The 12,566-nt window shown below is 57.5% G+C and overlaps 1 protein-coding gene across 1 annotated transcript in view; it reads left to right on the top strand.

Annotated features, from left to right (window-relative positions):
• Positions 1–548: 548 nt before the first annotated feature.
• NOTCH3 (notch receptor 3) overlaps positions 549–12,566 on the top strand; it is a 41,997-nt gene continuing 29,979 nt past the window's right edge. The window contains exons 1-8 of the mRNA XM_050769403.1: positions 549–750; positions 4,100–4,178; positions 9,371–9,513; positions 9,592–9,930; positions 10,023–10,145; positions 10,233–10,466; positions 11,906–12,061; positions 12,160–12,345. Coding sequence (XP_050625360.1) covers positions 639–750; positions 4,100–4,178; positions 9,371–9,513; positions 9,592–9,930; positions 10,023–10,145; positions 10,233–10,466; positions 11,906–12,061; positions 12,160–12,345 — 1,372 coding nt within the window. The 5' untranslated portion in view covers positions 549–638. The remainder of the gene's footprint in view (positions 751–4,099; positions 4,179–9,370; positions 9,514–9,591; positions 9,931–10,022; positions 10,146–10,232; positions 10,467–11,905; positions 12,062–12,159; positions 12,346–12,566) is intronic.

Here is a 12,566-nt window from a genome sequence, read left to right on the forward strand (position 1 = left end):
AGTAGAGTCGGGGTTTCACCATGTTGGCCAGGCTGGTCTCGAACTCCTGATCTCAAGTGATCCATCCGCCTCTGCCTCTCAAAGTGCTGGGATTACAGGCGTGAGCCACCGCGCCCGGTCGACTTTTAGGTTTGTGAGTGTTTTAGATCAGTGAGTCTTGGGGAATCTTGGTGCATGGGCTTGCATTTGTGCGTCGGTGGCTGTGGGTCCATGAGCCTCTCAGGACGTGACTGGTCTCAGTTTCCAGGGTTTCTGGGAGGCTGTGTTTTTGTCCCAGCTCCAGAGGTGTCCCGCTCTGGGTGTGTATTGGGGGATGGGGATGGGGTGCGTGGGCGTTCACGAGGTTGGGTGTGCCTGCCACTCCGGGTTCGGCCCGCGTCTCACTGCATGCTCGGCCTGGGTTTCCGAGGGTCCGCGCGTCCCAGGCCGTGCGGGTGGAGGGTGGGCAGGGACCCCGGGAGGCCGGGCGGGGGGCGGGGGCGCGCTGGGCCGGCCCCGGGGCGGGGCGAGCCTTCGAGGGCTGGGGGCGGGGCGGCCCGGCCGCCTCACTTCGGCGAAGTTGGCGGCGCGGAGGCTGGCCCGGGACGCGCCCGGAGCCCAGGGAAGGAGGGAGGAGGGGAGGGTCGCGGCCGGCCGCCATGGGGCCGGGGGCCCGGGGCCGTCGCCGCCGCCGTCGCCCGATGTCGCCGCCACCGCCACCCGTGCGGGCGCTGCCCCTGCTGCTGCTGCTAGCGGGGCCTGGGGCTGCAGGTGAGGGGCCGGGACCTGGCGGATGGGACGAGGGCGGCAGAGGCGGAGTGCAAGAACCCCCAAGGCCGGGGCTGGGGGGGTTCATGGGAGGCAGGAACCAGGGTCGGGGAAGGGGCGCAGGAGCCCGGGGCTGCATGCCAGTCCTGGAGGTCCCAGAGGTTCAGAATGAGGAGGACCCCAGAGGCCCAAGGAACGGGGACCCTTGAGCGATCAGAGCAGAAGATGAAGGGACCCAGGAGTCCGAGACTGGGAGGTCGAGGTGCGGGGATCAGGGACTCGAGGTGGGGAGGGTGTACAGAGTCCGGGACTCGTCCCCATCCAACTCACGCCTGGAGTCCTGGATAGGTTATGGTTGGAGGCCCAGGTACTCCTAGGCCGGGGACCTCTCGCACAAAAGCCCCCCCACCCCGCCCCCGACACCCGGGGCGGGCCGGGCCAGGCGGGGGGTGGGGAGGGGGCGCGAAGTTCTGGGAGCTCTGAACTCGGAGAAAACTTCCCAGACCGGCGCGCAGCAAGACCCGGAGCCGGATTCGGAGCCGGAGCCTCGGCGGCTTGCGCGCCCCCTCCCCCGCCCGCAGCCCCGCTCCCTCCTCTGGCCGCGGGGACTCGGAGGCCCTGGGACCCCGCCCCTGCACGGGGAGGGGAAGGGGCGAGGACTCACGTGCTCCCCTTCGGCTCCAGCGCCCCCTCCCCACGGCCGGAGCCCCTCCCCAGCCGGCCAGGGGCCCCCCGCCCCTCCTCTTCTCCTCCCTCCCCTCCCCCGCTCGGGACAATGGCCGCGCCGTCTAGACACCCCCTCCCCCCGGCCGGCCTCGCGCTTTCTTTGCCAGACAAAGCGGGACCCGCGGCAGGGCCGGGGAGGGGGCTGCGGGGGCACCCCCCTCACCGCTACGGGAGGCCTGGTGGGCGGGGGAGGGGCGCCGGCCAAGGCCCCTGGCCAGGGGTCCCAGACGCCACTGTGCGGCTTGGCGCTGGGTGGAATGGGGGTTTCAGGAGTGAACGGCCTCCCCAGCCCAGCCCCGGGGCCCGGACGGGACAGGACCGGGCAGGAGCAGCCGCCTCCGCCGGACCAGCGGCGCACACACATGGCCTGTGACACACTCGTTGGCACACACAGTTCTAGGTCACGTAACAGAGATGCAAACCAGCACACACACAGCACACTCGCAGACATGCACACCTGGCCCAGGAAAGACACACCCGGCTTCACGCACACAGCTCACACATTGACATACATGCACACACAAATATGATCACACATACTGTGCATCGCTAGTGCAAGGTGTGGTACACACGCTGCCTGCACACACTCAGCACACAGATGAAGACTCAAGGACATGCTTACACCCAGCTCACACATGCAGATGGACAGACACAGCCAACCCATACACAGACACACTGGTGCACACACAGGTCACACCAACACACAGCTGTACACCCAGATACACGGTTCACATAGACGCACAACAGACACAGCCTGCATACAGACAGCACACACATCTGTGCACTCCTGTATGGGTGTGCAGCTCATACACACATGGGCACACCCACGCTGACATGAATGTACAGATAGACTCACATGTAGCTGCACAGGGACACAATAGATGCATGCCCAAATCCACATACAGACACAAGCCCGTGCACGCACACACATGTGGCTCACATTACCTACAGCTCAGCGTGACCCATAGCCCATGTTATGAGACCCACAGCGTGAGTTCACGAACACCCACAGGTCCTGGTGTGGGTGGTAGTGTCCAGTCGGCTTGTTCTGTGGGGAAGGCGACATATATCATGTACGCCCATGCTCAGGATCAGTTCAACTCATTCTGTCACTCACCCTCTTGTTTTCTTTTTTTTTTTTTTTGAGGCAGAGTCTCACTGTGTTCCCAGGCTGGAGTGCAGTGGTGCGATCTCGGCTCACTGCAACCTCCGCCTCCCGAGTTTAAGAGATTCTCCTTCTTCAGCCTCCTGAGTAGCTAGGATTACAGGCGCCCGCCACCACACCCAGCTAACTTTTGTATTTTTAGTAGAGACTGGGTTTCACCATGTTGGCCAGGCTGGTCTCAAACTCGTCCTGTCCTCAGGTGATCCATCCACCTTGGCCTCCCAAAGTGCTGGGATTACAGGCGTGAGCCACCACGCCTGGCCGCTTTCTATTTTTCTTTCTTTCTTTTTTTTTTTTTTTTTTTTGAGAGGGAGTCTCACTCTGTCGCCCAAGCTGGAGTGCAGTGGCGGGATCTTGGCTTACTGCAAGCTCCACCTCCTGGGTTCATGCCATTCTCCTGCCTCAGCCTCCTGAGTTGCTGGGACTACAGGCACCCACCACCACGCCCAGCTATTTTTTGTGTTTTTAGTAGAGACGGGGTTTCACCTTGTTAGCCAGGATGGCCTCGATCTCCTGACCTCTGATCTGCCCACCTCGGCCTCCCAAAGTGCTGGGATTACAGGCGTGAGCCACTGCGCGCGGCCCGTTTCTTTCTGTCCTTCTCTGTCTTCTCCTGGTCTATCTGCTTCTAGTTCATTCTTTTGTGTCCGTCTGTTTTTATCGATCTTCCTTTCATTCGATCACCCTCTCTCTGACACGAGCACGCATGGATGTACACACTGTGTCCCCACACCTGATCCAATGCACACAGTTCTCCACTAGCTCAGACCCAGCCACACCTTGGACCTGTCTGGCAGGACAGTTAGACTATGCCACACCCTAGAGGGCCACAGCCTTAGGGATGGCGATGTTGGACAGGGCAGCACATGCCTTGTGCCAGTTGCTCCTCCCTTCAACACACACCCTATTCCAGCAACGCCCAGCGCTGGCTGCTCCTGGAGATGCTGTGCTCACTCGTGGGTACATGCCTTGGTCCCTCTCCCAAGAGCACAACGCAGGCCTGCCTGGCTGGAGTAGATGCCCATCAGGGAAAGGAAGGCCTGTGGCCCTAGGACCCCCTGCCCCTTCCCCTTCTGTTACCCCTGAACCTGGACTTGAAGCCCCAGACCTCCCTGTAACACTCAGCACCCTTACTTCCTGTCTCGGCACACCCCATTCTGCACATCCTGGCTCTGGCAGCTTCCCGAGCCCCCACATCTGGCACAAGACAGCCCCTCCTCCTGCCCGCCCCTGCTTTGTGGTTCCCAGGGCTCGAGCTGGCAGGGACAGCTGCAGTCTCAACAGCTGGGGCTGGGGCGGGGGGGCCGTGGGAACTGTGGATGGGGGGACTCCCTGCATCCGCAGAGACGCCCCCAGCCCCATGCAGCTGTTGCCTGGTGGAGGGAGGGAGGGGTTTTGTCACTTGGGCCTGGGGTTCCTGGGCACCTGGCTGATCCTCCACCTTCCTTCGCCCCCACACAGTCCCCCCTTGCCTGGACGGAAGCCCGTGTGCAAATGGAGGTCGTTGCACCCAGCTGCCCTCCCGGGAGGCTGCCTGCCTGTGAGTGCCTGGCTCAGAGCCACCAGTGGGCCCTGTGTGGGGGGTGTGATTTGTCTTCTCCCTCTGCCTCTGCGTTCACCATGGATGTCTCTACCACTTCCTACATGTGTGTGGCTTGGGCAACCTCTCGTGTTTCCCCATTGGAAACTGACCAGGGGCTCTGCAGTCTTCTTGGCCTGGGTTCAAGTCCCACATCATGTTGCTGACCGGCTAGGAATTAAACTCTTTATGTCTCAGTGTCATGGTCTGCAAAATGGACCTGGTAATCCCAGCTTCACAGTTCTTGGCCACCTGAGGTCACATGTAAAGCCCCCCATGAGGCAGGTATTATTCAGTCAACAAACTCTCAGGGACCAATGGCAGTGGCTCACACCCTCCACGCCCCTCCCGTCTGTCAACATTTAGTGGTGGGGGGCATAGGAGGCCTATAATACAGTCCCACACTGTCACTTACTTGCACCTGTGAAATAGGGTATGCTTCACCCTGGCGACTGTGAAGGGGCTTAACAATTTAAGAAGGCTCTAACAATTTGTTAGATATCGCAAGGAAAGGCAGGGGGTTGCAGGGAGCAGAGCAGAGGCTGGGAAAAAGCTGAGGAGAGACAGAAAGAGCTCAGTTTGAATTCTGGGATCTGGGACACCTTGAGCATTCAAGCTTTTTGAGCCTCAGTTTTTGCATCTGGAAAATGGGGCAATAATAACTCCTGTATGCACTCAGCATACATTAACTGCTCAGAATACAGTATGTGCTCAACACATAGGCATTATTATAAATAATAATGGTAGGGAGGCAGGAAACAGGTGCTCTAAGGAGAAGTCTCTCAAGGTTATGAGGAAATGCTTGGCTCCTTTCATGCTATCATTAATAACAGCAGTTCACGCAGTAGCCATTAATTGACTCATTAATGTATTCATTTATTCAGCATCATGTGTGCCAAGTACTGGGTCAATCCCAAGCTGGGTGGGTCTAGGGTGAGTTTAGACCCAGAGGAGCTGCTTTGAAGTTACACCTACATTTATTTTGGCTGGATCTCCCACTCAGGCTCACCTTTGTGGAGGGCTGAGCCTGACTGAGGGGGTTTCCTGGGTGGGGCTGGAGGGTCTGCGATGGTGGGGCTGGATGGGGAAAAGTGTGACCTTACCTGGAGCCACACACCTGGGAGGGCGAGCGGTGGGGCCGGGCGCCTGCGCAGTGGAGCTCCGCGCCTGGAATACTGCCGACAGGTGAATGCGCCCGCGGCTGCCCCGCCCTTCGACAGGTGAATCACCGGCGTGCGCGGCGCCCGGAGCCCGGATCGCCCGGAGTGGAGCGGGCTCAATCCTCCGAGCGGGGCTGTGGGAACCACTGCCTACACGCCCCCCAACCCCCACGAGTCTCTTTCATGGTCTCAAATACTCAAGTCCTTTCAAGGATGCCCCAAGCTGTCACCCCACCCATGGATCCCCCAAGACTCCCCCCCTCCGACCGCAGAAGTTTCCATAGACCTCGTCCCCATCTCCTAGTCCTCGCCTCACCCGCTGTGCCCCCCCCCGCCCCCGACCAGGTCTGCGCTCCCCACTCCGTCTCCCCCAAAGCTTAGGCCGTGGGGCGGGGCGCGGGCTGGGGCTGGAACCGGCCCGACCGGTCGGCGGGGGCGCGGGACTCAGAGCGTGGGAACCCGCCCGGGGCGTCGGGAGGGGGCCCGCGCGGGTCGCGCCCTGCCTGGCGGTGGGACCGGCTATCCTCGGCGCCCAGCTCAGCGCGCCCCCTCCCGACGCGCGGTCGCGGCCGCAGTGGTCTCCCTGCGGGCCTTGGAGGAGGGGGCGGGAGCTGTGCCCTCCCCTCCCAACGCCACCCGCACCTCTGCTTGCTCGGCCGTGCCCCGACCTGTTTCGCTGGGGGCCGGGGTGGGGGGGATCTTGCGGGTGACGCTGACTGAGTCAGCCGCTTGTTGAGCTCAGTCGCAGGCGTCTGGGACAAGCCGGAGGGAGGACAACCGCGCCAGGGACGGGGGAGGTAGAGGGGGGTGAGGGTTGGCAGCGTTGGGGGGCGGAGCTAGGACTCTCTGGCTTCTCCAAGCCCCTCCCTCTGACCCCGCTAGAGCCCCTTGGAGATTTCCAGTCTTAAGACCAACCCCTCCCAGTTCCAATTTCTCACACTCCTTGGTGGGCTTGGGGAGGGGGGTGCAGGTTGAAGGACCACCCCCACAAAGATGAAGGTACCGAGAGTAGTGTCAGTTCCCCAACCCTCCACCTTCCCATCCCTTCATAGGAGGCTATATAAGTCCCAGGGAAGGGACTTGAGGGTTTGTGGGAGCCCTGCTGTCTGTCCCTGTGAGTGAGAGTTGCTCATTTCCGCCTCAGATGCTGTGGGTTGGTATCTTGAGTGTTGGCCAGGCCATGGGGTCCAATTGGTGTGTCCCTCTATGTGTGTAGCTGTGGTTTCTGGGCCTATGTGTGCTTGGGTGATTGTATCCTGGGGTCTGAAACTTTTCTCCTTTCTTTCTTTTCTTTTCTTTTCTTTCTTTCTTTCTTTCTTTCTTTCTTTCTTTCTTTCTTTCTTTCTTTCTTTCTTTCTTTCTTTCTTTTTCTTTCTTTCTTTCCTTTCTTTCTTTCCTTCTTTCTCTCCTTCCTTCCTTCTTTCTCCTTCCTTCCTTCCTTCCTTCCTTCCTTCCTTCCTTCCTTCCTTCCTTCCTTCCTTCCTTCCTTCCTTCCTTCCTTCCTTCCTTCCTTCCTTCCTTCCTCTCTCTCTCTCTCTCTCTCTCCCTTTCTTTAGATTGAGTTTTGCTCTTGTTGCCCAGGCTGGAGTGCGGTGGCTCTATCTCCACTCACTGCAACCTCTACCTCCTGGGTTCAAGCGATTTTCCTGCCTCAGCCTCCCGAGTAGCTAGGATTACAGGCATGCGCCACCACACCCAGCTAATTTTTTGTGTTTTTAGTAGAGACGGGGTTTCTTCGTGTTGGTCAGGCTGGTCTCAAACTCCCGACCTCAGGTGATCCACCTGCCTCTGTCTCCCAAAGTGCTGGGATTACAGGCGTGAGCCACTGGGCCTGGACAAGGGTCTGAGACTTCTGATTTGCTGTTCCCTCTGCCTGGAATGCTGTTCCCCATAAATCCCCATGGCCCCCTCCTTACCTTCAAATGTCTGTGAAAACAGAATTCTACCTCCTCAACCCCATCATTCTATCCCTTAGCCCTGTGGTTTAGCTTCCTACTGCTGCTCTAACAAATTACCACAAACTGGGTAGCTCGAACAATAGTAATTCATTGCCATGAAGTTTGGAGGTTGAAAGTCTGAAATCAAGGTTTCGGCAGGGCTGAGCCTCTCCATGGGGACCCAGGGGAGAACTGACTCTTGCAGCTTCCGGTGGCTCCAGACGTTTCTCAGCTTGTGGCTGTCTCACTCCAGTCCCTGTCTCAGTCTCCTTCTCTTCTTTCTCCCACCCAAATCTCCTTTTGGCTGCCTGTCTCATTTTTTTGAGACAGAATCTTGCTCTGTCACCCAGGCTGGAGTGCAGTGGCGCAATCTCAGTTCACTGCAGCCTTCAACTCCCAGGCTGAAGCGATCCTCCCACCTCAGCCTCCCAAGAAGCTGGGACTACAAGTGTGAGCCACCACGGCCAGCTGATTTTTTATTTTTATTTTTTAAATGGAGTCTCTCTCTGTCACCCAGGCTGGGGTGCAGTGGCATGATTTTGGCTTACTGCAACCTCTGCCTCCCAGGTTCAAGCGCTTCTTCTGTCTCAGCCTCCTGAGTAGCGGGGACTACATGTGTGCACCACCACACCCAGCTAATTTTTGTATTTTTAGTAGCGATGAGGTTTCACCATATTGGCCAGGCTGGTCTTGAACTCCTGACCTTGTGATCTGCCCGCCTCAGCTTCCCAAAGTGCTGGGATTACAGGTGTGAGCCACTGCACCCGGCCTTTTTTTTTTTTTTTTTTTTTTTTTTGAGATGGAGTCTCCCTTTGTCACCCAGGCCGGAGTGCAGTTGTGCAATTTCGGCTCACTGCAACCTCCGCCTCCCGGGTTCAAGCGATTCTCCTGTCTCAGCCTCCTGAGTAGCTGGGATTACAGGCTCCTGCCACCACGCCAGGTATTTTTTTTTTTATGGAAAAAAGGTCTCCCTATGTTGCTCAGGCTGTTCTCGAACTTCTGTCTTGAAGTGATTGTCCTGTCTTGACCTCCCAAAGTGTTGGGATTAGTCGTGAGCGTTTCGCTTGTATGAACACTTGTTACTGAATTTAGGGCCCAGGTGAATACTTCAGAATAATCTCATCTTGACATCTCTCATTTAATTACATCTACATAGCCAGGTGTGGTGTCGTGTGCCTGTAGTCCCAGCTACTCAGGAGGCTGAGACAGAAGAATTGCTTGAACCCCGGGAGATGGAGGTTGCAGTGAGCCAAGATCGTGCCACTGCACTCTAGCCTGGGTGACAGAGCAAGACTCCATCTCTTAAAAAAAAAAAAAAAAGAAAAGAAAAGAAAAAAATTACATCTGCAAAGAGTCATTTAAAAAAAAAAATAAGGTCCTAGTCACAGGTTCTGGGACATGGACATCATCTTTTCAGGGGCTGCCACCCAACTGACTACATCCTTCATGGTTCTGATGGCTTTCACCACCCCCTGCCAGCATGTTGTATATTAATTTATTTCTATATGTTCTCCTTGCCTGGACCTTGCTGCAAGGATCCAGAGGGGTAGGGACCACTTTCATTGTGTTTGTTGCTGTATTTGTATTGCTCAGGACATAGTAGGTACTTAGTAAATCTTCACTGCATGAATGAATGTGTGTTTTGTTTTGTTTTGTTTTTTTGGGACGGAGTCTTACTCTGTCACCCAGGCTGGAGAGCAGTGGCACGATCTTGGCTCACTGCAACCTCCACCTCTGGAGTTCAAGTGATTCTCCTGCCTTAGCCTCTTGAGTAGCTGGAACTACAGGCACACACCACTATGGCCAGCAAATTTTTGTACTTTTAGTGGAGACGGGGTTACACCATGTTGGCCAGGCTGGTCTTGAACTCTGACTCCAAGTGATCTGCCCGCTGCAGCCTCCCAAAGTTTTGGGATTACAGGCGTGAGCCACCGCGCCCAGCAAATGTGTGTTTGCTGCACTGTTTCCCTGTGTGTTTCTTGCCTGTCTGGTGTGTATCTTTGTGTCTGGGGCCATCCTGCCCTGTGCTGCCCGACCAAGCCACCTCTGCCCACAGGTGCCCGCCTGGCTGGGTGGGTGAGCGGTGTCAGCTGGAGGACCCCTGTCACTCAGGCCCCTGTGCTGGCCGTGGTGTTTGCCAGAGTTCTGTGGTGGCTGGCACCGCCCGATTCTCATGCCGGTGCCCCCGTGGCTTCCGAGGTGAGAGGGGAAGAGTCTGGAGGGGAGGCAGGCGGGGGTGTGGTCAGTACCAAACTAACCCTGTCCCGTTCCCTCCAGGCCCTGACTGCTCCCTGCCAGATCCCTGCCTCAGCAGTCCTTGTGCCCACAGTGCCCGCTGCTCAGTGGGGCCCGATGGACGCTTCCTCTGCTCCTGTCCACCTGGCTACCAGGGCCGCAGCTGCCGAAGTGACGTGGATGAGTGCCGGGTGGGTGAGCCCTGCCGCCATGGTGGCACCTGCCTCAACACGCCTGGCTCTTTCCGCTGCCAGTGTCCAGCTGGCTACACGGGGCCTCTATGTGAGAACCCCGCGGTGCCCTGTGCTCCCTCACCGTGCCGTAACGGGGGCACCTGCAGGCAGAGTGGCGACCTCACTTACGACTGCGCCTGTCTTCCTGGTGAGTGAGCCCTACTCAGGGGAGGCAAAAGGGTGGGCGTGGGGACATCAGGCCAGCCCAACGGTGACCATCCTTGCCCCCTTCCCTGCTAGGGTTTGAGGGTCAGAATTGTGAAGTGAACGTGGACGACTGTCCAGGACACCGATGTCTCAATGGGGGGACATGCGTGGATGGCGTCAACACCTATAACTGCCAGTGCCCTCCAGAGTGGACAGGTGGGCACTGGGGCCAGAGGGAGTGGGGAGGCAGGCCTCAGGTGGACATGCGCCAGGTAGCTGGACTGCTGCGTCTGTTTGCCACAGGCCAGTTCTGCACGGAGGATGTGGATGAGTGTCAGCTGCAACCCAACGCCTGCCACAATGGGGGTACCTGCTTCAACACGCTGGGTGGCCACAGCTGCGTGTGTGTCAATGGCTGGACAGGCGAGAGCTGCAGTCAGAATATCGATGACTGTGCCACAGCCGTGTGCTTCCACGGGGCCACCTGCCATGACCGCGTGGCTTCTTTCTACTGTGCCTGCCCCATGGGCAAGACTGGTGAGTGGCTGTTTTCTCTGCAGGGAGCCATGGATGGTTTTTAGGGGGGGCAAATAAGAAGTCTGACTTGAGTGTTAGAAAGATTATGCTAGGCTGGGCACAGTGGCTCATGCCTGTAATCACAGCACTTTGGGAGGCCAAGATAGGAGGATCGCTTGGGCCCAGGACTTTGAGACCAGCCTGGACAACATAGTGAGACCTCATCTCTACAAAAACTTGGTAGGCTGGGTGTGGTAGCTCACGCCTGTAACTGCAGCACATTGGGAGGCCCAGGTGGGTGGATTGCTTGAGTTCAGCAGTTTGAGACCAGCCTGGGCAACATGGCAAAATCCTGTCTCTACCAAAAATACAAAAAATTATTTGGGCATGGTAGTGCATGCCTGTAGTCCCAGCTACTCTGGATGCTAAGGTGGAAGGATGGCTTCAGCCCAGAAGGTGGAGGTTGCAGTAAGCTGAGATTGAGCCATTGCACTCTAGCCTGGGAGACAGTGTAAGACCCTGTATTAAAAAAAAAAAAAAAAAAAGAGGCCGGGCGCAGTGGCTCATGCCTGTAATCCTAGCACTTTGGGAGTCCGAGGTGGGTGGATCACGAGGTCAGGAGATCAAGACCATCCTGGCTAACACGGTGAAACCCTGTCTCTACTAAAAATACAAACAATTAGCCAGGCTTGGTGGCACATGTCTGTAGTCCCAGCTACTTGGGAGGCTGAGGCAGGAGAATGGCGTGAACCTGGGAGGTGGAGCTTGCAGTGAACCGAGATTGCGCCACTGCACTCCAGCCTGGGTGACAGAGCAAGATTCCGTCTCAAAAAGAAAAAAAAAAAAAAAAAAGATTACGCTGGAGGCGGCTTTAGAGGGGAAGTTGCTGGGAGAGGAAGCCTGGGAGAGACTTAGGAGGAGGCTGACATTGCACTGATGCATGCAGAAGCCATTGGAATTGGGGAACTCCTGGGAGTTACCTTTGGAAGTGGCAAAGATCAGAGAACATGTTTAGGAGGGGAACATGGATATAGAAAGAGGGCATAACACGGCAGAGGGTATTACAGAAGCAAAGACTGGAAGGTAGGCGTGGTGGCTCATGCCTGTAATCCCAGCACTTTGGGAGGCTGAGGCAGGCAGATCACCTGAGGTCAGGAGTTTGAGACCAGCCTGGCTAACGTGGTGAAACCCCATTTCTACTAAAAATAAAAAACATTAGCCGGGTGTGGTGGCGCATGCCTGTAATCCCAGCTACTCCGGAGGCTGAGCAGAAGAATCTGGGAGGTAGAGGTTGCAGTGAGCCGAGATCGCACCATTTTAATCCAGCTTGGGCAGCAAGAGCGAAACTTCGTCTCAAAAAACAAAACAACAACAACAACAACAAAACAATATGCAAGGGGTGTGGGCCTTTTGGGCAGAGCAGGAAGGTCTGCCTATGACTTCTGCCTACCACTTCCCAGGCCTCCTGTGTCACCTGGATGACGCCTGTGTCAGCAACCCCTGCCACGAGGATGCTATCTGTGACACGAATCCAGTGAACGGCCGGGCCATTTGCACCTGTCCGCCCGGTTTCACGGGCGGGGCGTGTGACCAGGATGTGGACGAGTGCTCTATCGGTGAGGGGAGCTCCATCGTCTGTGAATGGGCCAGGAAAGAGGGGAGAGGAGGGGGTCCCGTCCAGCCACGCCCACACTGAACGCACTCTATCCGGCAGGCGCCAACCCCTGCGAGCACTTGGGCAGGTGCGTGAACACGCAGGGCTCCTTCCTGTGCCAGTGTGGCCGTGGCTACACTGGACCTCGCTGTGAGACCGACGTCAACGAGTGTCTGTCGGGGCCCTGCCGCAACCAGGCCACGTGCCTTGATCGCATAGGCCAGTTCACCTGTATCTGTATGGCAGGTGGGTGGTGGGCGTGGCCTGGGCGGGTCCTGAGGCAGGGGGCGGGGCCAGATAAGCCCGCGGATGGGTAGCTGAGCAGAATGGGGTGGAAGTGGGTTTGGAGTGGGACCGTTAAGAGACTGAAGCCCGGAGGGAGGTGGGGTCGGGGCCAGAAGGGAATCCTGTGTGATTCTGGGGGCTTGGTCAAATGGAGTCAGTAGAACCTCAGGTGGGCTGGGAGT

Source organism: Macaca thibetana, chromosome 19 (assembly GCF_024542745.1).
Source record: "Macaca thibetana thibetana isolate TM-01 chromosome 19, ASM2454274v1, whole genome shotgun sequence".
NCBI lineage: Eukaryota > Metazoa > Chordata > Mammalia > Primates > Cercopithecidae > Macaca > Macaca thibetana.